General features: G+C 41.8%; 1 protein-coding gene across 1 annotated transcript in view; it reads left to right on the top strand.

The window, feature by feature from the left end:
- Positions 1–24593, top strand: part of AFF3 (ALF transcription elongation factor 3) — a 328111-nt gene that overhangs the window by 292124 nt on the left and 11394 nt on the right. Inside the window, exons 11-15 of the mRNA XM_071568183.1 lie at positions 358–1398; positions 2622–2746; positions 6735–6936; positions 9470–9597; positions 22447–22510. Coding sequence (XP_071424284.1) covers positions 358–1398; positions 2622–2746; positions 6735–6936; positions 9470–9597; positions 22447–22510 — 1560 coding nt within the window. The remainder of the gene's footprint in view (positions 1–357; positions 1399–2621; positions 2747–6734; positions 6937–9469; positions 9598–22446; positions 22511–24593) is intronic.

Consider the following 24593-nt stretch of genomic DNA (forward strand, 5'->3'; position numbering starts at 1 on the left):
TTCCCTGCCATCCCATCCCGTCACATCTCGGATGCTCATCAGGGTCAGCCCCGGTTAGTACCGGGTGCTGTGACAGTCCCGAGGACTTCCCTGTCACTGTCCAAGCTCGCTTGGCCGTGGCAGATGGACCTCAGGACTGAAACGGTGGGGCCAGTTCTGCGCACGCTGTGCCTCACCTAAAAAGTCCGCTGCGCAAGCTGGAAGGGCACGTGGGGAGAGCCCTGCCCAAATCTGCGTTCGCGAAGTCTGACCATACATACTAGGAGGGATGCGGCGTTCCCGGAGGGATGCGCCGGGGTGGGGGCAGCAGGGCTTCGGCACTCTAACTAAGCTCGTTGCCATCTGTTTTGCTTTCAGCCCGAGCCGCCCTCATCCAACAAGTGGCAGCTGGACAAGTGGCTGAATAAAGTTACCACGCACAAAGCACCCATCCTAACCCAGCACGATGGCCCTGCGCTGGAAGCCCATCCCTACTACGGCCGGGTGAAGGCAGAGCGGCAGGAGGGCGAGAAGGGCCCGGCTGAGGGCCCGGCCGAGCACCGCAGCGGGGACAGCCGCGCCGCCACCGCCGCCGGCGGGGACGGCCCGCGGCCCCGCACCGCCAGCAAGGCGCCGGGCAGCAAGGGCAGCCGGCAGAAGGCACCCCTCGCTGCCGACGGCGCGCCCCCGAGGCGGGCAGCGGGCAAGAAAGCACCGCGCCGGGCCGACAGGACCCCCGCCGGAGACGGCCCGCAGTGCCCCGGCGCGGAGGAGCCGGCCCGGAGTCACGGCCTCCCGGACAGCACCGCCGGCGAGGCGCCCAGGGCCCGACCCGGCGGCACCGGCAGCGGCGCGGGCTGCAGAGCCGGGCATCGCCGAGAGCCCCGCTCGGCCGCGGCCGGGGAGAAGCGGCGGGCCCGGGGGCCGAGCAAAACGGCGCCCAAGTCCAAGGAGTTCATCGAGACCGAGTCTTCGTCCTCTTCGTCCTCCTCTGAGTCGGGCTCTGAGTCGGAGCGGGAGGAGCGCCCGCTGCCCAAGGCGGCAGCGGCGGCCGGGCCCGAGCCGCGGGCCAAGGACGCGGGCACCGGCCCCGCCAGCAAACCCCACGGCGGCTGCAGTGCCTTTGGCTCAGTTAATGCCAGGACTAGTAGTGACATAGCAAAGGAGCTGGAGGAACAGTTTTACACCCTGGTTCCTTTCGGTAGGAATGAGCTCCTGTCTCCTCTGAAAGACAGTGATGAGGTAAAGTCGCTGTGGGTCAACATTGACTTGGCTCTTTTGTCCAGGATTCCAGAGCGTTTGCCCGAAGAACCGCTGGCCATGAGCGCCGAAGCAAACCAGACAGCCAGCCTCCCGCAGGGTAGTAGTGCTGAGCCCCCCACAGAGAAGGGTTTACCGAAATCTAGAAGGAAACGCAAGGTGAGCTTCTGGGGCACGGAGCAGAAGGGGTAGGGGAGCCTACAAGAAGTGGGAGGCAAGCATCGCTTGTGACCGCATCCAGTGCTCGGTGGCAGTGTCTTCTCCAGGACGGCATTTCAGAGTCGGGATTTGCCCCTGCTCGCCATTTAGGGACTGGCCAAACCCCAGGGGAGTCGCCATCCCAGGAGGTGGTGAAACTCCTGAGCACGAGGGATCACAGCCCCCTGGAGACAGCAGTCACTGCTGACTCACGCCTTTGCGTGCCTTAGCGAAAACATTACATTTTCGGTAGGCTGCTTTTCTCTCCTGAGGCTTCTCTCAAAAACTGAGCATTTGGAAATTATGGTCAGGTCAGCAAAGGGACAGCTCTCTGCTCTTGTCATGGTCTGCATGGTATCACTCTGTGTGTGGTAAAAGAAGAGGCAGCATCTTTTTTCACTTCAGATTGTCAGCAAGTGACAAACCCTTCAGCCCCAGCAGGGAGCCCTGGCTTTGTGGCCGTGCACTTGCAGAGACCCAGCCTGGTTCTGGAGCCTGCCTCCCTCACACCCTGTTGGCCCCCTTTTCCCTCAGGGCTCCGTAGAAGTAGGAACATAGTCCATTAGTTGTCCCCTGCCCAGCAGCACTGTCACAGCAGCCGGGTGGGCACAGCTCTCTGCTCACATCCACCCTGCCTCTCCTACATACTTTCTGGGGCTGAGGAGAAACCTCCCTCCATGGCCACAGCTGTCCACCAAGCAGGCATTCTGGTATGTTTGTACCAATCTGACCCCAAAAGTGACTCTAAACTGGAATTGCCATCTGCTCAATTTCTGGGCAGTTTTGCTGTACAGTCTTATGTTGCCCTCTGTGCTACTGTATATATCCAGATGGATCTGTGTATTTTTGAGGACCATTTATCTAGAGCAGTCTTCCCTATTTGTTTTATCTTACTTCAAGTTTCGGTTCTTTTTTTTTAGTATCTGAAAGGTAGAAGCCCTGGTTCAAGTGGGAAAGTGCTGGAAACAATTCATGTTTTACGTTATACTCCTTTGTTTACACACTACCTCTTTAGATTTTATTTTTTTAAGACATGGACCAATCATCTCTGATCCATGTTAGGTATATACTCAAAGTATCATCATTTGAAACAAAATTGCAGAAAATACCAGCCCCTGACTCGCGGAAATACTTTTGCGTCTGTAGTAAATCCGAAACTGACAAAATTACTACTTTTCACTCAGTGTGAGAATGAGGAAGAGTGCAGAGACATCAAGAAGACTCACTTAGAGCGAGAGAGTTCCTCACGATTAGCTGCCTCTGCCCACAACCTCACAACAGCAAATCACTGCAGTATGAATGAAAATAGGTAAGCTTTTTCCTTACTATTTAGTCCTGAGTCATACAAACAGTTGCATTTTAATGCCGTGTGTTTTTACTTTAATAGGATTTATTTTTTAATTGTCACACTTTATGCTGAAGAATTATCCGCTGCATTCTCCGTTCTTCAGGTTTAATGAAACAAGTTAGTAGCTCCTGACATATTTTTGTACTTGCACAAAGAAGTTGTGAGCACAAGTGTGAGGCTCATGGATTGAGTAATTACAGCTAGAGTGGTGTGATTGTTTGAGACATAGTCCCAAACACTGTTTTGTAGGTACCAATTCACATATACAACTATCTTACAGACCTTTCTTTACAGTCTTCTATGAGTTTCAAGCTCAAAGTTTAACTGTGTAAATAGAATTATGTATCTGTTCTGTGGAAAACATTGAAAAAAATATTCATGACAATGCCTGAAATACTCTATTCCAGAATATATTTGAGGTCCATTATTTTTGAGATTACAGGCATTTCATTCTGTATAATTAGTAAGTATGCTAGAACAAGGAACTTTTAGACTTTTAAAAAAGTGGTATTTTCAGAGGATGTAGGGCATGAAACAAAAGATGAATATTTAGCACTTGCTAGCATGGTTTATGCACACAGACTGTATCAATGTCAGAGAAATCACATTTGAGTTTCTCTGGAGGCTTCCAGTAGTCAAACTTAGACATGCATCTTCTCAGAGTTCAGCTGCATGCTGCTTGGTACATGCTGGGCATCAATGTTTTTTTAAAAAAATCATTTCTCTGGTAGTATCGGGGTATCTCAGGGTGAAAGTGCTATAAAATAAGAGACTTTTTGTATTTATTGCAGTAGGCTTTTCTGTTGCACACATCACTGATGAGCTTGAGTAGTTCTTGTCACTAATACTGGAAAAAATCATGGAGAAAACTAATATATATAGTGCTTATTCAAAAATATGCATTCAATTTCTTTGTCCTGACATGTCACATATGTTTCATAAAGTGGAAACAGTGCACAGAGCAGTTTGGTTTATTGTGGGTGATTGCATGCAGACATGCTGTTCCTGTTACTGCAGTGTCATATGTTTTACGTTGCGCTCATTTTCAGAGAGTAGCATGGCTGTCATAGCTTGCTGTGCCACAGGGTTAATTCTGTGCTTGCAGGAAGCAGGACAATCATTTGTGTTTTTCTTAACATCGTATTCAGTACTTCTGGTAGCAACTATATATTAAAGAAACAGTGTCTGAAATGTATATTTGCCTCCTAATTGTTTCCTGGTTTGCTCTGCTTCCAGGATGTTTCTGTGGTTTGTGCTAGTGTAGGACATGGTATCAAAGGCTGGCTAATATTGCCACAGCTGAGGAAGGGCTGCTGAGTCTGTAGCTAAACAAGCAGTGCTGATATCAGGCCCTCCTGGTACTCCTGTAACCAGCAGCTGTTCATGCTGTCACACCCCCTCTCCAGTTACACCACCATAGATGCATGTGGGGGTCTCCTGTAAATACACTCAAGAAACTTGTTTGAAACCAGAATTCTCTTTTTCTTCTTTTTCTTTTTCTTCTTTTTCTCTTTCTTTTTTCTTTTTCTTTTTCTTTTTCTCTTTTTCTTTTTCTCTTTTTCTTTTTCTTTTTTCTTTTTCTTTTTCTTTTTCTTTTTCTTTTTCTTTTTCTTTTTCTTTTTCTATCTCTTTTCCTATCTCTTTTCATTTTTCTATCTCTTTTCCTTTTTCTATCTTTTCCCCCTTTTCTTTTCCTTCTTTTATTTTTCTTTTTGGCCAGAATATTATGATTCATCTCCCAGTACAGCCACCCAGACAATTTTGGCAGCACAGCTGTGGGCTGGTAGCAAAGGAAGAGCAAAACCACCTACAGACATGAGCAATTTTTCCTGTGGAATTATGGTCTGCGATGCAGACTATGTAGGGTCCTGTTTGACAAGAAAGACTGCAGGGTCAGGCAGAGATACCCCAAATGTCTTGCACCTGTATCAGATGCCACAGCCTGTGTATTCCCAGCAGATGACAGCTCTGAGACTGTCCTTTTCTGCAGGTTGTATGGCTTCTCAGTATAGGGTTATGTGCTGTAGGTACAGAAAAATGAAAGGTGAGCAATTCAGATCTATATGGGCCCTGTAAGACAGAAAGCAGCTACCAGCTAAGAATAAACAAGGCCACAGCTGCTGCTGAGTGGTAGGGAGGAAATCACTCCCCAGAAGTTTCTCATGAGAACTCTCCAGGTTTCCCACTGGACTCCGGAGATGTTCCTGAAAACAGTCAGGACGATTTCACCAAAACACTGGACTTGTGGATTATAACCAGTTAGGATTTGTAGTTTGATGGTGTGACATTCAATTTAGCCAATAGAATGTAGCCTTAACCCTATATAAACTGTGTGCAGTGTGTAGTAAATGGCTTTTCACCATAAACCTCAAAGGCTGGTCGTGTGAAGTCCTTTTCCTCTGCATTAAAATTGTTTACTTTAATGTGCTGCTGCCCTTTGACAGCTCACAGTGCATTTAGATCGGCCCTACTCCATGTGCTGAAGGCCGTGTAGAAGGTGTGCAGCACAATTACAAAGGTCAGCTACTTCTTGCAAGCTCTGGGCCAAGCTTTTGAGGCTTGGGTACACTTCCAAGGAGCTGTGGCTTCTCTGGGATGCTTCAGGCCCACACTTTGACAGTGATGAATAAACGTGGTTAGCCACGCATATGTTTGTGTTTGAAAAGAGGAAAAGAAATGACAGCATCAGCCTGTACATTCAAATTAGTGCTAAAGACCTTATTTTTCTTAGGCGGGGGAGAAGGGCACAGTTGTCTGTCTTACACACCCTGAATCTTGCTTTTGTAAACAGCATTGTTCATTAAAGCAAAACAGTTGGCACAATGTTTTAAAGGTACTACATACTGTGAAACAGTAAAGGTTCTGAGTTACAATTCATGGCTTCTTTTACAGCTAGTTTTAAAGACTTGCCAGATAAATGGACAAATGTATGATAAGAGCACATTTAATTAGCTCTCTTCCTTGAAATTATGTGCAGAGATGAAGTATAGTTCTTACTGTATTCTTCTTTGGAATTCCATTAAGTGTATATTGTCTGATACAGTAACAATAAAGAACGGAGAATTGTCCATAAAAAGTAATAGTCTGAATAAAGGGGAATATGACAGGGAAAGGTATAGTGTTAAAATAGTCTTTCTGACCTTAATTGCGGTGTTAGTCTTAATGCCAACTGTCTCCTTAAAAAAACTTGCATTTTTTGTGTGTTGCTTTAAGATTTTCAGCGAAATATTTTCCTCAAATTAGTGCATCTGAAGTTTATTTCTGTGCATATTTTTTATGGTCTGTCTGACTTCTCTTCATCCAAAGCATCTCCTGACTAAATGAAAGCTGAATATACTGTCTGTGTTGTAGCTTTCTGCTTTAGAAGACAGAGCAGCTTGGATTTCTCTGCATTTACTGTTTGCGTATGCTTCCTTTTGTCTGTGTTACCAGTCTGTCTTTCTTTGTCTTCAAAATCTGTATTACATTAGTATAAACAGTGCTACCGAAGGCAGGACATTGAGCACAAAGACAAGCCAGTCATCTTTAAACACATTTCCTGTTTTAGTTCACATATGGTTTTATTGCCACGGCTTATAAATTGTCACCTGTAATGGTGAAATAGGGCTCCATAACCTGAACTTACACTTCAGAGCCTAATCTTCGTCTCCAGCTATCCCTTAAGAAATGGTGAGCAAGTGGTCATTTATCTTAGTTTTTTTTTTCAAGTACCCTGATACAGACTTTATATTAACTCCAGAATTACAATTTGCCTTGAAGGGAAAGAGAAGAAACATGATACAAATTTGTAAATGAACTCTTGGTCCCAATACTGTAAGCTTGTTTCCAGATACCAATAGACTTTATCCTGCCAGCAGGTTTTAAATTCAAAGTTTTGGTAATATATAAAACATTTACCTTTCTCAAAGCCAGCTTTGTGACACTCCATTACTGTAATTTCCATTTCCAGCTTGGCAATACCAATAAATAAAAATGAGAAAATGCTTCGGTCACCTGTCTCTCCCCTCTCTGATGCATCAAAACACAAATACTCCAACGATGATTTAACTTCCTCCAGCAGGCCTAATGGCAGCAGTCTATTACCTTCCATCTCCTCCAGCAAAAAGCATAAGGGTGAAATCCAGGCACAGCCACATCCCGGAGACTTCAATGTAAGTATATGCTGTTGTTCACAATATAAAGCCTAGCAGTATATTTCTCACTTTTTATTGCAGTCTACGGTAGTTTTGCAGAACATTATGCAAAAAAAATTTGTAATAATGAGTGTTATTTTGTAAGTTCATCTTTTTCAGTTTGGAGCTTAGCAAGGCACAGAAGAGAGGAAAGAGGGCAGGCTGTAAAATGGGCAAATAACAAAAGCTACATAAGCAAAAGGTAAAAGCTAATGGTCCAAAACGAATAGCTGTAGGCCTCCAGGGCATTGCTTGGGCATGATGCAAGGCCCTGCATTCATGGTGCACGAGGCCCCTACTGTATAAGGGCTTGCTCTGCCACTGCCTAACCATGAGTGTGCCTGCAGACAAGTTCTCCTACTTATCTTAGAACAAACTTTGTCAGATCCTATGTACACCAGTGAACAGCTTAGCACCAGCCTCACAACTCAGGTCCATCAGAGCCCAGGCATTCGTGTCCTTATCAAAGAGTCTTGTTCACACTAAATGTGCCCAGAGGACTCTTCCAGATAAGGCTGTATTACTGCACTGTGGGGTGGCCACTACCTTTAGAGCACAGAGAGGGAGGAGTAGATGCTGCCCCATTTATGTATGCATTCTGTGATTAGGATGCTGGAATAAAGAGCCTGTGAGTTCTTTTGATTCAGGGAATTCCCATCTCTTTCTCTCCCTCCGTCTCTCTCAATTCTCAAAATAACACCATATCCTTGGGCCTAAAGGACACTGTAGAAGATCAAGGGCAGAATTATGTCACATCCTCCCTATGACAGTGTTCTGCTTTGTGTGAAATTCCTAGAAGAAGGAATTTGGATACTATCATCCTGATACCCACTGCTGGAGCATCTAGTCAAGCTGTTAGGGCACTCTTCTACCCATGCTCCTCTCCTTTCTACAAAAGCTGTTCATATATTTTAGTGTATATCTATTTGCAATATTTGTTACTTGATATAAAAGAGGCTTCAAAAGCCTAAGTATTAGTGCCTAAACAACTTTTAGGTAAATAATCTACCTGAGTTGTAGCAGTGGTCTCTTCCAGCCACTTTTGCTGTGGGGATAAATGACCCCACAGTATCTGTTAAGTATATATGCATATACTTAAATATATTTATTTTTTGAGAGTGGAGTAGGAAGTAGTAAATATAATCCTAATTTTGAACACTTTTTCAAAAACAAGTTATCATAAACTGTGTTTCAAGAATATCTTACAGATATTTTTGGTAAATTGAAGTAAACTAATTGCATAAAATATTCCAGTAAAAAGGCCTTTAACATATTATAGTTATTAATTTATTTTTCATTAATTATATGCAAATTTTTAAACATTTCAACTTCTAAAACATAAATTTAGAAGTTTATAAGCCATTCAGAATTATATGATTCTTCACTGGGTATCTTGAAAATAATTTAAATTCTTTCACCGGCAAATGTGTTGGAAATCAACAGTAGAGGGTGATTGCTTTATGACCCACACCCTTAGCAAATGCATTTCACTGAGATTTTCTGCATAGCCTAGCAATGCACCATTTGGTCAACATTTAACAACCTTTGCAATAAAATTCTTATGCATCTGGTTATTCATCTGAAAACTTCAGCCTGCTGAAGTGATCTGGATGTGCCATATAGAAGATGAGAGCTCATGAACTATAAATGTTAAAGTTAGCTTTGTTTTATCCCATCATTCCATCTGGCACCTAACTGGCAGGTCCTTCAAATTTCTGTCTCAAACTGCAAGCTGTGCTTGCCCACAGTGGGTTTTTATCCATTTGAACTTTCCTCTGGTTTCCCTGCTGCCTTTCTGTCTGTTACCTGACAAAGAATGGTGATTCTTTGCAGTGGTTATCAGCCAAGAACAACCTGGGGCCTTCTGCTTTGCACTGTACCAGTATGTAGTAGCCCAACACAGCGGTTCACCTGGTAGGACAAAGGGCTCAGGAGGCCCCATGAAGAACAGGGTTGCAGCTGAGGGAATGTGTGAGACCCTGCCAACAGACATGTGCTTCCAGTGCAGTAGCAAGAAGTCTTTCAAGCTGATAAGGGGCCCAGAGCACAAAAAACCCTGGATCTTGGGCTGCAAATTCATACCACACAAGCACATCAGCAGTGCAGTATGAAACTAGTCAAACATGGGAGTTCTTGCTCTCCTGAGGCAAGCTACAATGCCAGTTTGGAAGCTGAAGACTAGAGATATAACTTCATCTTCTAAAGGACCACAACAGATCTATTCCTTAATAATTTCACTTACTGCATTTCAGAGTGTTTTCATAGTTACTTCTGCTCAGTTTCTTCTGTATATCATATTGAAACTCAAGCCCTTTGCAAAGTGCTCTGAGCATTATCTGTGAATTTGTGGCTGTTACTGACAGGACACTTGTACATATTCCCTGCTCAAATAGTAGGAAAACTAACTTCTAATTAACAACAGAGTGCAAAGACACTCTGTGATTTTGTTATTTGTAATTTTTTTAAGTTGGTAGCCAATTCCTCAATGTCTTATCTACTGTTTGTTGTCTAGAAAGCAATCCACATCAATTCAGAAAATGTTCTTCTCTGCAATAAGGCACAGTCCCAAACAGAGCCTTGGTCACCTCTGTCCAGCACACCCAGGGATTGCAGAAGGACAAAGCTAACCTTTGATGATATGTAAGTACAGATGACTTTAAAATAAAACAATGTCATTTTCTGAATTTAAAAAGAGAAAAATACAATTTGTCCAACAGGAACTGAGACATGGCCAGAATTATAGTAATGCTGACTGCACATTGAGAAATTAATGAAATATATTATATAAACTCATGAAATTTTCATCATAAATTAAGCCTCAGCTATAGAATAGTAGAGTTCATAGTGTCACAGTCAAGAATGGTTTAGTTGGAAGGGACCTTAAAGACCATTTAAAGCCAACCCCTTTGCGACTGGCAGGGGATGTCACCTGCCTTTGACTAAGTTTCTCAAAGCCCTGCTCAACCTGGCCTCGAGCACTACCAGGGATGGGGCATCCCCAGCTTCTCTGGGCAACCCGTTCCTGTACTTCACAATCGTCACAGTAAAAATTTCTTCTTAATATCTAATCTAAACCTACCCTTTTTCCAGTTGACAGTTATTCCCCCTTATCTTAGCACTACAAGCCCTTGTCAAAAGTCCCTCATCATCAAGGATCAGTGAGGACGAGCTGTTCCCTAAAGGACAGGGCTCCAAGATCCAAGGTGCAGAATGCACCTTGTAGGGGTACAGTCTCATAACACATAAGCAAGGTGACCAGGGCAAGCCCATGTGTGCAGTCATGTTCAACCTGGGCCAAGATCCTCAGGCACTTCCATGATCAAGTCCGTGGTCAGGCCAGGAAGTCACGTCAAGATCAGGTCTGGTGTGGGTCAGACACAGCCCAGTGATTGCCAGGCATGAGTAATGACAAGGCAGATCTGAGGTCCAGCCAGGAAGACAGACCCCAGGGCAGGGTCCAGATCAGTTGGACATGGCCAGGCACAAGCATAGCTGTAAAGGGCACACTTACAATGAGTTGGACAGGGAGTGAAGGCCCACACCTGAGCTTAAATGGATTTCTTAGCCCATGGGCAGAGGTGGGGGGGGCCCACATGAGGCAGATCAGGGCCGTTAAGACTTATTTAGTATCCTTGTGCCACTGGCATTAATTATGCACACGTCAGATTATTAATGTATCATACCCATAAGCAAGGCAGGGTGAGAGAGACGTCTTCGTTTGCACCCTTTGGAACAAGGTGAGAAGTCATACAGGAACCTTGCATCCCTGAGCCTTGGCAGCTGCTACTACTTCTGATTTTTTTTTTTTGGCTATTGTAGAAGAGATTCTGTTCAAGGTATGCCTCAAACTGCCTAGAGCTCTAAGCTGCATGACCTTGACATGTTTTTCATACTCCCAGACTTTCACCCACATCTGTAACTCCTTTATAGCAAAGGAAATCCTGGGATAACAACCTTGTTTTCTCAGGAACTGCTTTCTACCAGAATTGAGATTTTCAATATTAACAAGTATTATTATTGTTGTTGTAATGTTTGTTGACACTATCTAGTCTCAAGGGCAACTAGACAGCCTATCATAAAGAGAAACCAGCTTTCCTACTGTAAGGTATAAATAATTCCTGTGGACTTCAAAAGGTTGTAACTGGTTTGTATGTCAAGAAAAGAAACCTTAATTTGTGTATATTCGTGGCAGTCATAAGCAGATGTAAGCTAAATAAATGTAATCAGTTTTTCTGTCTCTTTTGGAGAAAACTCTCACCTGTGTATATCCTTATTCCCCCTCCTTCTCTACCTCCCTCCATGTTTTTAACTCTTCCAGTATGTTTATTTAACAAACTCCATTGAGGAAATGTAAAACTCTTTAGAAATACTATGTAACTCTTTATATCTCTTAAAATGCTTTATCATCTATAATTTACTTGCAACTGCTTAATTCTTCTGCAGTTTAAACATGTACTTACAAGGCAGAAAGGTGTCAGAGTCAAAAGTCAGCACTGTAGGAGGTGCTCATCTCTGAAAGAAACATAGTCAGAAACAGCTACAGCAGAACTATTGTGTCTTCACCTGATTTTTCCTCAAGATGCTGACAAAAAACAGGGGAATTGTTTTGTTTGATTTTCCCCACAGGATACTATCATAGGAGATCTGCTTTGGTCAGCATCTCTAGCATCAGAGAGGCTTTTATCACTTGCTTTCCGCGTTAGTGATATAAGCGATTTCTCTGGCAGGCATCTCCAATAAAACTGTTTCAACTTTTCAGAGGGAGGTACAATTAAACTGTTAGTGTGTAGTGCCTTCCATGTAGAACATCCCCAAGCAACTTGTAGACCATTAAAAAAAAAGCCAAATAAGATAAAACACAGAATCAAATATGTCTTAATTTGCCCTTAACAACCAGAAATAGTTAAATGCCTGTTGTGCTAACTAGAGGAAGGACTCTGTCAAGTACTACAGCTGTCATCCACAACCTGTATCTGGGGTACACCACCAGTATACCAGCTGCACTAGGTCTTGATTCTGAAATTACTGTGCAAAGAAGTCACTGAAATGTAGCAGATTAGACTGGCTGTAAATGTTAAATGTCAACAAATTTGACTCATGTGTTAGAAGGATCAAATTAAACATGGCAGCCAGTGTCTTTCAAATTTGTCTAGTACCACAGCAGAGGATTTGAAGAAATGCAATACAGTAGGTCTAAATTATGTAGTAATCCTAATGGCAGCATTTGTCCAAAATTATGCCTATGAAATATTTCATCTCATAATCCATGAAGTTCTGAATTACTGTAATCCAGCCATGGCTTTAAAGTCTTAATTTTAATCAGGCTCTGAAGTTTTTAAGAGACTAAATCCCTTATATTTGATTTAAAACAACAACTATTTTTTTGACCAATCAGTGTCTCTTTCCTTTATTCTCAATTTATTTTCTCCAGATCATTGACAACAGCTGTCACTAGCAATAAATTGGAACACAAGTAGGTCAATAAAAAGTATATCTTGCTTGGCAGAGTGCTGTATACACATACACTGCAGTATAACAGTAAATATAGCTAACAGTCTTCAAAAGACAGGCAAAATTCTGCTTCACCTGCTTTGCCATTGTTTACTGATGGATTGAGACATGCACCGAGGTATCCAGCATGCCTGGTATATAAGTGACATCAGTGCAGTTTGCAATAGTAATTCTTAATGAGATATCCGGGAATTTTGGCCATTTTTGTCTCCATGAAGAGAACATTTTCAAGGCTACATAGTAATGCTTCAAGCCAAATTGATTCCTGCTGTAATTTCACTGAATGATAGAATTCCCAATAACTGCAGTTAGGAACAAAGTCTGTTGTTGAAGTGATAAGCATAGACATGCTGTGGGTGCCCAAGGGCACAGTCCCACATTCTACTCAAAATACTGCATATGTGGTATGAAAAAGAGCAGAGTGTCCCCAGCTTCCCAGTTTTCCTTATGGTTAAACTAGAATTTGCTCCTCAGTATTATTTTATTGCATTGTGGGTTATTCTTTCAATCTTGGGGTGTGTTTTTTCTTCACTTACATTTCTTTTTCTTTTTATCTGGCCTTAGAGGAGCAAGATAATACATATTCTACAGCGCTTTTTTATGCACATTTTGTTAAATGCCTGTTCCACATTTATGGTGTGTACCAGTGTGCATTGTCCAAGGGACATATCCTGTGGTGAGATAGAATTCCTCTGTTGGTTTGTCAAACAGTAAACCATATACCTAGAAAATATTCAAACTGTAAACATATTGCACACAGAGCTCGTGAAGAGCTCAAAAAATAACTTCTTCACACATCTCTTTGTTTCGGCTTGAAACCCCAAGAGTCTCATTTTCATAAATCTCCTCTTCCTTGTTCTTCCTCCTCAGAGTGGAAAGGAGAAGGTGCTCTTGGGTTGTGACTCCCATACAACATCTGGAAGTGATCTCACTAAATGCCTCAGGGACTCCTGCAGTATTTAGAGATACTTTTGTAGTGCTAAACACATCCTGAGGAGCAGTTAAGGAACAGAACTGGGCTCCCCTTTCTTCTCATTGACAATCTAAAAAATCACTGGTCAGATAGACCAACATCTGCTACACTGAGTTCCTCACAAATTCATATACTTACTTTGGACTGCTCCCAGTTTCTTGGCTTTGGGGGATTTCAAGACTGTCTGACCATTTGAGTCTCCTTCTTCTTCCTTCTTACTTGTGGCACTGAATTTCCTCATGTGTACACTGCCCATGATAAAATAACATTAGACATGCCAGACACTGCCTCCCATGCCAGTGTCTCCCATGCCAGATGCTGCCTCCCATGATTAGATAATTAAACTGCCCGTTCTCTGCAAGACCACCTACCCTCTTCCTTTATAGAGACACTTTATGAGAGCTTGGTTTGGTAGGAAACAGATGCTTAATCAGCTCTAGCCAGAGATTCTCACACGGTATAGAATTTATAGCCACTATTCCATGTAATTAAAAAAAATCAGAGCTGTGGATCTCACTTGAACTTACAAGCTACATCCATGCTCCTCCTCTGTTCCTTCTGGTCAAGTGGTTCCGCGCTGCTTATCTTTGTATGATTAAACTCTCTACACTCCTCAAAACAAAGAACATTCACAGCCTCCTGAGAACAGTCGCCAGCCTGTGCTGTCCCCCAGCTGTGCCCAAGCATTGTCTGGAACTGAGCTCACAACTCCACCAGGGAGAGTGAATATCAGCAATTACACAGCATGGATGATCAAATGATAAAGCTGCCATCCTTGCCCTGCTTGTTTCACTTGCACAGGCACAGCCAAGGAATGTTTTTACTGACAGACTCAGATCTGAAATAGTCTCCACTCAGGGAGAAGTATTTGTTTGCATAAACTGATTTTGGCATAGCTGTTTCTTACTCTACAGAGAGACTAGAAAATATCTTCAGTCCACAATGATTCAGAATAGTGAGCAAGACAATGGTCTTCCAATCAGGTTCAGCAAACTCTCCCCCAGGTCCCAGCAGCAGAGCTGATTCTCACAGCTCGGAGAAGACAGTAAGTCCCACAAGTCTCTCCCAGTCTTTCCTCACCTCTGCAACTTTTGAGCAATGAGTAGATGCCTACAGCAGATGATGAGCACCCTCCAAAGCCTGCAGCACTTGGAGTAGTGTCTCAGGCTGAGTATGAGGAAGTCTCAGCTAACTTCCATGGTGTTTGCCATTCTACCACATCTCTGGTACTTGATAGAACTTGTTTTTCTTAGGTTTGGTTTCTCTTCTAAAATCTAGAAGTTCATCCCCGTGTTTGTCTACTTGTGCTGGATCACAGAGCAGTGTGGGTTTTCATCACCCTCAATGCCAGAATTCACAGATGTGGTGTGTAAGAGATATTCTAATGCCTCTGTTAGAGGCTTAATTCTCAAGTCAGCTTTGCTGTCCCTGTGACAGTGGAAAATACCTTTTGAAGAATGTGTTTCAAGTCCATTTTTCACAATACAATTATCCAGAAGTTTCCCCTTTCGACTAGAAGATTCACTGTAATGGCCCTAGGGTGCAAAAGCTGTGATCTTCCAGGGAAGCCTTGAGAGCTTTCCTGATCATTCCTTCAACATATAAACCATGTTTTCATCTTTCAGTAATAACAAACCACATGGGCGAATGATCATAACCTCTTTAGTCTAGAGAATCACAGGTTTTTCAGTCTCATTTTTAGCCTGGGATTACCCTGTTCATCTTGAGAGCGAACAGTGAGTTATGGAGGTAGAGAGGGGCTATGATCATCTAACATACTTGAGGAATATGAATTCCCAAAACCCCTATCAGATGCTTTCCTGGTCTTCAGTGTCTGTGATTTCTTTCAAATTCTATGATTACTGAAGTTTCTTAGACAGGCTTCACAGGACAGGATCCCTGGATACAGTCTTTGTTTCAGGGTCGCCTGGTTCTTTCAATGTGGATACGGCATTCGCATCACTCTGCAGTTTCACCCACACCTTGTCTTCTCCCTCATCAGAGCTGGGTCCATCAGAGCTGGCTGCCAGGTAATTTCAGCCTTTGGTTTTCAGTGGCTTCTTAAGAATTCAAGATGTCTTTTCATGGGATTTTAAAACAAAATAGATCTGTACTGCTGTAGTCCTGCCCTCGCTCCCTAGATTTAATTATAAAGGCTTTCACTACATCTTTGACTGAAATTAGTAGAATATCTATTTAACATACATTGAAAGAGGCACAGTTGTAGTTTACTTGCAAGAGTGCAATGTTTTCTCGCTCTGCTTTTAATACAGGAACTCAGGTCCCTGTTGTGAATACTTCTTTCACTCCTCTCTCTTCACTTGTACACTTTGCCCTTGCGTGTTTTATTCTAGATATTGATTTCACACAGATATCTATAAGTCATGAATCTGGGTCATACCCAGGAATTTGTAGTAGATTTTGACTCTTTCTCATGCTCTCTTGTATTTCACTACATTGACATGGTTCGTCTGGGGGATTTTGCATTTTTTACCAAAATAGAAGTCCCCACTTATTTTATCCTTCGGCATTTCATTTACATTAGATACCAGGCTTTAACTTTGTCTGCTGTTTTTTGCAACAGACAGCAACTCCCTCTCTAGGTATCTGCATTATTCATCTGTTCACCTAAGATGAGCTATTGACCTTGTTATACTAAACCCAACAAGATAGTAGTTGTGTAGTTGTGTGACTGAGTAAATTTTTCTTACATTTGGCCTGACTCCAACGAGATCCTTTGTTGCCATCTTTCTGAAATGCCTGTAGTAGTATCATTCAAATGGCTCACAAATACTCTCCTGGCCCTCTCCTCTTGCATATCCCTCTGCTGAACTTCCAAACCTGCCAGAGTGAGCATGAGACTCCTGTAGCTGGATACCCACTTTGTGCAGTACCATAGGCTCTCTCCCCTACCCTATGTGCCACTGTGTGTGCTGTGCCTCAGACACAGCAGTGCCATGACCCATAAAACAGCATTTATTTTAGGTTGTGGATTGGGGAGGAGGCCATGATACATCAGGGTAGAGCACTGTTTTGTGCAGCAATACCCACTCAGCTCTGTCGTTCACCCCAAAGGAGAACACCCTTGCCTGTAACCCAGCACGTCAGACACATGTCCTGGTATGAAACAGCAAATATGCAAGGTTGTGTACCTTTCACTTTTCGTGGTTTTCTTGCTCTTACAGGATTTTATTCTCCTCCTGCAGTGAAAGCTCAGGGCATACTGGCACAGCTTCAAAAATGGACACAGGCTTACCTTGACTATGCCAGTTTTTTCTGTTTTGCCCCAAGTTCTGACCGAATTTTAAAGTCACTCATTTTGCTGTTCTAGTTCTTTCCAACACACCCACTTTTTCAGAGTTTAGACTACTAAAGTTGTGAAACTGGTCCTATATTTAGAATTATGATTTAAACTGCTTTTATTACATGCAATTGTTGTACACTGAGGAAGCACTAGTTGGTATTTTTATAACACTTCAGCAGTATTATCTCTGAAGGGTATTAAAATATGCACTCAGCTACATTTATGATGTTTAATTGAACTTTTATTAGGTTTTTTTAATGTATCCTCATAAAGCACCATACGACAGTAAGAAATAATGTACAAGTGGTAGATTATGTAAATGAAGCAGAAAATGCTATAGTTTAGTATTTAGTTCATATAAAATATAAAAATTAGATGAAAAATGTGGGTTTGAATGCAATTATAATTAAAATTGTATATTGGAGTCTAAGCTACACCGCACTCTGTAAATACCACTGCTTGCTCCAAGTTCCAAGGAGATTATTTTGCAGTAGATACTGATAAATTACTGTACAAAGCAAGGCTTTTATTGATTCACTTTGTTTGAGTCTCTTCCCCTTTTTTTACTGCATGTGTTTACATTTTTGCAATTATCTGCTAAACGGGAGTAAATTAAATTCAGAGAAGGCAGCAAAAGACAAAGGGGGCAAAGGTGCAATGTAATGGCATGGAGCTAAGTAGGGTGAGATAAACATATACACACACAGAAGCATTTCACCTGGGTAATGGTAACCCCAGTCACAGGAGCTCAACAGCCCAGAAATTCTGAAAGCCTCCTTCTGGGAGGGGAGTAATTACAATGCCTGCAACCATCTCACCTCACACTGGGATCCCCAGCAACATGACAAGCAATGGAAATGCTGCCTTTCCTGCTGGTTTTCGACAAGCTCCCAGAGAAAGTGGTGCCAAGGCAAGTGAGAGAAATTCTGGACAGTAGTGGATTGTTTGATAAATTTCATCCTGGATTCAGCCACAGCCATGCTACTGAGGCTGCCCTTGTCAGAGTCATAAATGGTTTGAATGCCGCTGCTGAAAGGGAAGCCTGGCCTTGTTTGTACTATCAGATCTAGCCGTGGGGGGGTTACTCTGCAAAAGGCTGGATTCTGTTGCAGTGCCTAGGTGACTGGCTGGTGTTGACTGAGAATGCGTTGAAATGGTTCCAGCAGTACTTGATTGCTTTCCCCAATCAGCGTAGTAGGGTAAATTCTCCTCGAGAGCAGCCAGTTTCACATAATGACACTTGATCCCAGGGAGAATTCACCAGCGGCCTGACTTAGTTGGCACTGATGCTTTACGCTCTTTCTCTTGCCTTTCAGAGAGATATATGAGATGCATTAGAGCAGTGTATTAGAACGCCTTTTTGGCTTTGTTGAAGAGGACTATATTCCTAAAAGTACCAACAATCAGATATTCAGAAACAAAAGACTTTCTTGTGCAGCCTGGATTATTAATAGAGATAAAACACTTGTTTCTACCTGTTAATTTAAGATCGGACTTCTTTTTAATTTTTCTCTTTTTTAAAAAGGAGGTCTGAATTCTCTTTGTAAGTCTGGAGTGGCAGTGCTGATGCCAATAGTTTTACACAGTTGTAAATAACTTACAAGAAGAGTCTGACTCACTTGTCTGAAAACCAGAAATCACTGAATAACTTTCCTTGGGAATTCAGTTTACATTCCTAATCAGTAAACCTAACAGAGACTCCAGTGCTGCTTCTGCTTCTCACAGCCACTCCAGTTCAGCCAGTAGCCTTAGTACCATTTTAACCCTGTGGATGTTTTTTCCATTCTCTCTTCCCAGGCTGCAGCAAGGCTGTGATCTGCAGGGGGTTTGCAAAGCTGAGACCAAAGACTTGAAAAGGGTTTTAACCACAGACCTTTCTGAGTCTCGTCAGTGGGAAAACAGATTTGCTTCTCCTCCAGATGTCTCTCATCAATAACATATAGTATTTGAAATTAGTGAGATTGCCTGCAAATTTTCCAATCTGAGATTATCACCAATGTAACAAAATAAGAGAAGATGCAGAGGAAATTTGGATGAACCTTCACTTTTGTAACAGAGATGGGTTCTTGATCACTAGATAACTTCAGAAGCTGTAAAATCAGAATATGATCAACAATTTTATGTGAACTTCATAAATACAAAATGTGCAGTATGCAAAAGAGCTATCCTGAGTAATTAATTTATACATCATTTTTCTCTTGTGACTTCATATGTCCATGAGGTGAGGCAACTTCTTATCTTCAAGGAGCCCATAGAAGAGGGCTTTTTTCCTATTTTTTTCTAATCCATGGCAAAATAATTTAAACTATTTTGTTACTGAAATGATAGAAGAAATTTATACAATGTGCAAAAACATACACTGTATCTATAGGACATTTCAGTTTCCCATTTTTGCCCAACCTGCTCATTAGTTATCTGCATATAAAAGTTATTAACATGTAGAGGTAAATTGAAGAATGATATTTCATAGATGGAATAAAGATGCCAGAATTTGACTTGGCATGTTACTAACACTGTTGAACAAGTTCTGTTTAAGAAGCTAATAATACCCCATCCATTTTTCTCAATGCATTCTAATTTCAGTTAGGAATCCCCTGATTTCTAAATCAGTTTTGTATTTTTGCTATGAAAATACCTAAACATTCACATAGAGAATATATATACTTCGTTTTAAAATGGAATTTTAATAGTTTCTCTTTTTTATATTAGACTTCACAAACAACAGTTGAACTTAGTACAAACTGATTACTTCAGTTCTTGCATTATGCTTAACTACCCTGCAGCAGGGCTCTCAAAGCAAGGCCTCTTTGTTCAGTGATGTTCATGTTCGTGCTAATACCCCCATTGCTAATCATAATTTGGGAGGATAAAATCTGCTGCAAGTTGAAAACCATTTTACAATTAACTTATAAATAAGTCAGTTGTAATTACATTGTGTTATCTCACATTGTTTTTACAGCCTCTTGCCATGCTTCAAAAAGGAATTTAAACATACAGTGCTGGGTAGTATTTAGGAGGGAATGTTGCAAATGATATATTTTAAGGACCTGAGTTTGAAAGGCTCATGTAAAGGTTGATCGTTTTGATCATTTTAGATAGATGAGACCACTGGCTTGTTAATTGGCCCTGCTTTGCTTTGGTTTTTGTCACTTCATAGTAAACCATCTTACTTGGTCATTGCACAAGACAACATTTTTTTTAAGAATTCCTTCAGTGTTTCTGAAAACACAGCTATTTTTTTCTGTATCAAACTAACACTTTTTCAATGTGTAATATTTCATAATTGACCAGGACCAAATTCAGATGTTTCTTCTTATTAAGATAATGTTAGCATCTTCCTGGGCACAGTAAGTATTTGCAGCTGCAGTAGCCTATGAGATCCTGGGACACAAACCTGTCTTTAGTCCCCTTGCTGACTTAATAGGTAGAGTAAGCTGGGGTAAAATGTCACTCTGCAGGAGAGTAATATTTTAAAGAAAGTTGGAACAAAGGAACTGTTTTCCATATCAACAAGATTTTCAGGACAGAAATCATTCTAAATTAGCCAGACTTTGAATTTTATTTCTATCTAATTATATTTAGCCCTTCTTCCCTTCAAAATAATGTTGACTAACCTTCTCTGATGCAGTTAAATGTCCTTAAAACTGTGTGCACATCAGTAGAAGGAAACAGACTAAGTAAACATGCTGCCAAATAGCCTTATGTTCTTAAGGAAGTTATATGGCTGTCCTCTTCTGTCAAGAGGGCTCTGCTGTGCTCAGTTATGGATCTCAGCACAGTCTTACTGCTATCAGCAAAAATGTTTTACTCAGTCATCCCAGTGACCACTTTTTAGACCTGCATCTTCGCTGACTGACACAAAACATTTTGTTGAACACATGTGCAGAGAAATCCCAGTTTCAAGAAATAAACCTAGTTAGGAAATGTGAACTGGTTTGGGCTGGGATAGTCAATTTTCTTCATGGTGGCTTCATAGTGCTGTGTATTGGATCTGTGACCAAAATATTGTTGATAATACAGGGATGCTTTAGTTCTTGTTGAGCAGCACTCAAACAGTGTCAAGGCCTTTTCTGCCTCTCACTCCACCCCACCAAGCAAGCAGGCTGGGGGTGCACAAGGAGTTGGGAGGGGGCACAGCTGGGAGACACAGATAGAGGGGAAGAAGGAGAAAAGGGAGACATTCAAAGTGATGGCATTTATGTGCCCAAGTCACTGTTATGCATGCTGAAGCCCTGCTTTCCATGAGATGGCTGAACACCTGCCTGTGCATGGGGAGCAGTGAATGAATTCCTTGTTCTGCTTTGCCTTATCTATTAGTCTGTCTTTGCCTCAATGCACAAGTTTTCTTACTTTTACTCTTCTGCACTTTCACTTTTTTGATTTTCTGCCCCATCCCACTGGAGGGAAGTGAGTGAGTAGCTGTGTGAAGCTGAGCTGCCTATCGGAGTTAATGTAGAACAGATTGCTGAGCAGCAATAATACTGTATCATTTACAACACCAAGCACTTAAAAGCATGAATGGCAAAAACATCAGAACTCAGACTACTCAGGAATATCTCATTTTCTTTAGATAAGGATAAAGGGATGACACTCTAACCAATACTAAGAAAACTGTTTTGCAAGGCAAAATTTCCCTCTCTTGAGAGACACAAAGATGTGGCATCAACCACAGTATAAACTGAGAAGAACCAGGACATGTTTTAGCTAAGTAGAGAAAGAAGAAGGTCACCTCCTACATATATGCAACAGGAAGAATCTGCAGGGTCAGGAAATGTGAAGACTTTCATGAGAGGCAGCAAGTGCAGATGCAAGGTTATAGTCTGAAATGACATGGCAAATGGCTGTTCTCCACAGTGACTGAGAAAGGTGCCATATAGGGAGAGCTTGTGGGAGGAGATGAAGAAATTTGCTTCAGCCACAAGTTGCTCACTGAGGTGATGACAAGGAGACATGAGTTTGTTTTCAGTTTGAATGGGATAAATTTGGATCACAAATGGACTTACGAATTTAAGGGCAGAGACACAAGTTGAATTTGTGTTCTGCAGGTCAGGTAGGTCAAGGAAAAGATGGAGATCTGTTTGAGGAAAAATCAATGGAGAAATTGGCAGTAGGAACACCAGTGGAATTGCAGCAGGCAGCCCAGCACTGAGTCAGAGATGAACTCCAGGCAGCAAAAGTAAACAGCACTCTCAGCATGCTTACAGATAAGAGGGACAAGGAGGGGTAGTAGCAGTGGAGGCAAGCAGGTTCAATATGTGTTTTCAAGGTGGAGAGTAAACACACACTTGTTTTGAGAGGATGGTGAAGCCAAGGCAAATAACAATGTACAGAGAGGAATAGCAAAAGAGGTAAGCAGGCACCAGGGAGAAGAGAAGACAGAATATCTTGTTCCGCTTAACGCTTATATCCGTTTCGCAGATCAGAGCTGCACTAATTTGGGAAGCAGTTTATATAATCCATAAAAATGCATTTTATTAGCCTTTTTTTACTTTGAATCACTGACTTCTAAAGAATGAGAACAGCCATAAATGCTATTGTCTCCACAGGCAGCAATTTGAAAATAGAAGATGCATGGTTACACGATAAGTGTATTTCCTTCATAAAAAATATTTGCAAATCAGATTTAAAATAAGGGAAAATGGCTTTAAAATATTCTGCACTTCAGAAAATAATAAAATATCTTCTTATTTTCCCCTGCTAGGCCACGCAATGCAGATTACTTTATGCAGGAAGCTAAACGGAAGAAGCATAAAGCAGATGCAATGGTGAGAACATTTTCTTTCCAGTTACATTGCTCCAAATTATTTTTGTAATGTACTTTCTTCATCAGTGCAGGATTGCTGGGGTAATTATAAAATCTATTATAAGGATGGCTAGGCTTGTTAAATTAAGAAATGTTTATGTAATCAAATGTTCATAGCCCAATAAACTATGACTTAACAAATAATGACTTACTGAGATAAAGGCCTGGATAAATAAAACTTTCCATTTATCTCTTTGCTTTAATTAGTAACTACAGTAATGGAGGCTGCATAAGGAATCCACAGACCTATCGTCTCAGTTTAAGTAGCTGGCTAGGTCCTATAACTTTTTTTTTAAGAGTTTTGGCTTTTCAGTGCCAAAAGAATCCTGGTTTCATGGCACGTGTTTCCTGACATAATGGGAAGCACACAAGGAATCTGTGTAACCCTAGAAGAACACCTAGTACACAAAGGACTGTTAGAATAGAGTGTTGCAACAAACAGATTCCTGGTGCTGGCTTTGACCTGTCCAAAAACACAGCCAGTAAGAAAAAGGGGAATCTGAGGTTATCTGGGGCACTAAACTTGTCTTTCCAAAGAAATGGGTGCAATGAAGTACATAATGCTCTAGGAGAGATCTGCTTAGCTGTCCCTCAGCTTTCCTTGTCTAAGGCTGTATTGTCCAGCACTGTGTATAAGCCAGCACAGCCTCACAACATGAGTTCTCTGGGATGGCAGTGTACGGAGTGGGACTCTGCATTACTGTGGCTGTCTTGCAGGTGGGAATAGCTGCATTCCTGCCTTCTTCTGTCAGACAGACACTTTGCTGTCACAGCATCAGGAAAGAAGAAAGGTGGCTCAGAACCTCTGTTTTCTTCACCGCTCTTTTTCTCAACTGTGCAGAATGTAAAAAGGGCAGGGCAGCAAAGCCAGGCCCTTAATTTACGACACTAACACTGAGTTTTACGTTCTACCTGAATTCATTAACACATAATTTCTATGGTTTATTCTGTTCCATATTACTTTAAAATTAGTCTTAAATCAGAAAATATTGTGGAGAAGTACAAATGGTGCATTTCAGTGTGTTGTTTTAAACAGAATGGAAAAGATCTCTTAATATGCAAAGGAAATTCTTAGCCTGAAGAGAAATGGTTTTGTGGTAGACTTCACAGAAAAAGGGGTTCCAAGCATTATTCTCTGCTCTGACACAAGTTTCCTGCATGAAAGTCACCCAGACACAGTTTAAATAGCCTACTGTCAGTATTAGGTGGTTGAAATATCCTCCACATTCTGCTTCCCTACACAGTGGACCATCACCTTACTTAACACCTTGTGAGTTGCCCTTTGCAGGTACTTAAGTCTCCTTCCCTGGCCATGTAGGCATCCTAGAGGAAATGCCATATTGCCAAAGTGCCTCGAGGCTCTTTGATTCACCTTGCTGTGCTCAACACCTCCCACTTTGGCACTGCATTACCTAACATAGGCTCTTACAGTGAGCAGCCTGAAAATTACTCTAAGTCTCTCTGCTCCTCAGTCCCCCATCTGTGAAATTGGGATAATAGCACTTCCACCTGCACTGGAGCATCAGGGAGAGAAATACAATAAAAAGTTTGTGAAGTTCTCCAGTATGATCGCTGTGGGAGTCATATAAGAACCTAAAATAGATTGAAGCCAGTGTGCCATTCCAAAGTTACTATTTAAAATCTTTATCCCTTGGAAAAGAATAAGGTCCATTAACCTTTCACTGTGTGCATCAGATTTCAACCAAATGCATCCAGTCCATTAAGGGGCTTTATGTACCGCAGGAGTTCTGACTGAAGGAGAGAGAAGTCAGGACAGAGAGGTATTAGTATGATTCTCTCTTCACATCAAAAATGAAATTATGAGAGCAGGTAAATGGTATGTAAGTGTACACATATGAACATTATGTGCACATTTGCATATACAGTGTCACTGAGGAGATATATATGCAGATATATACATGTAAGTACACAAATACACACACAAAGAAGCACCAAAAATAGGAGAAGAAATTGGGCTAGGAAGGAGGATAGAGCAGAAGATGCTGAGGGAGCAGAGCTCTCCCTCAAAGAGGATATAGAAAGCA

The sequence above is a fragment of the Pithys albifrons genome, chromosome 1 (genome assembly GCF_047495875.1).
Source record: "Pithys albifrons albifrons isolate INPA30051 chromosome 1, PitAlb_v1, whole genome shotgun sequence".
Taxonomy (NCBI): Eukaryota; Metazoa; Chordata; class Aves; order Passeriformes; family Thamnophilidae; genus Pithys; species Pithys albifrons.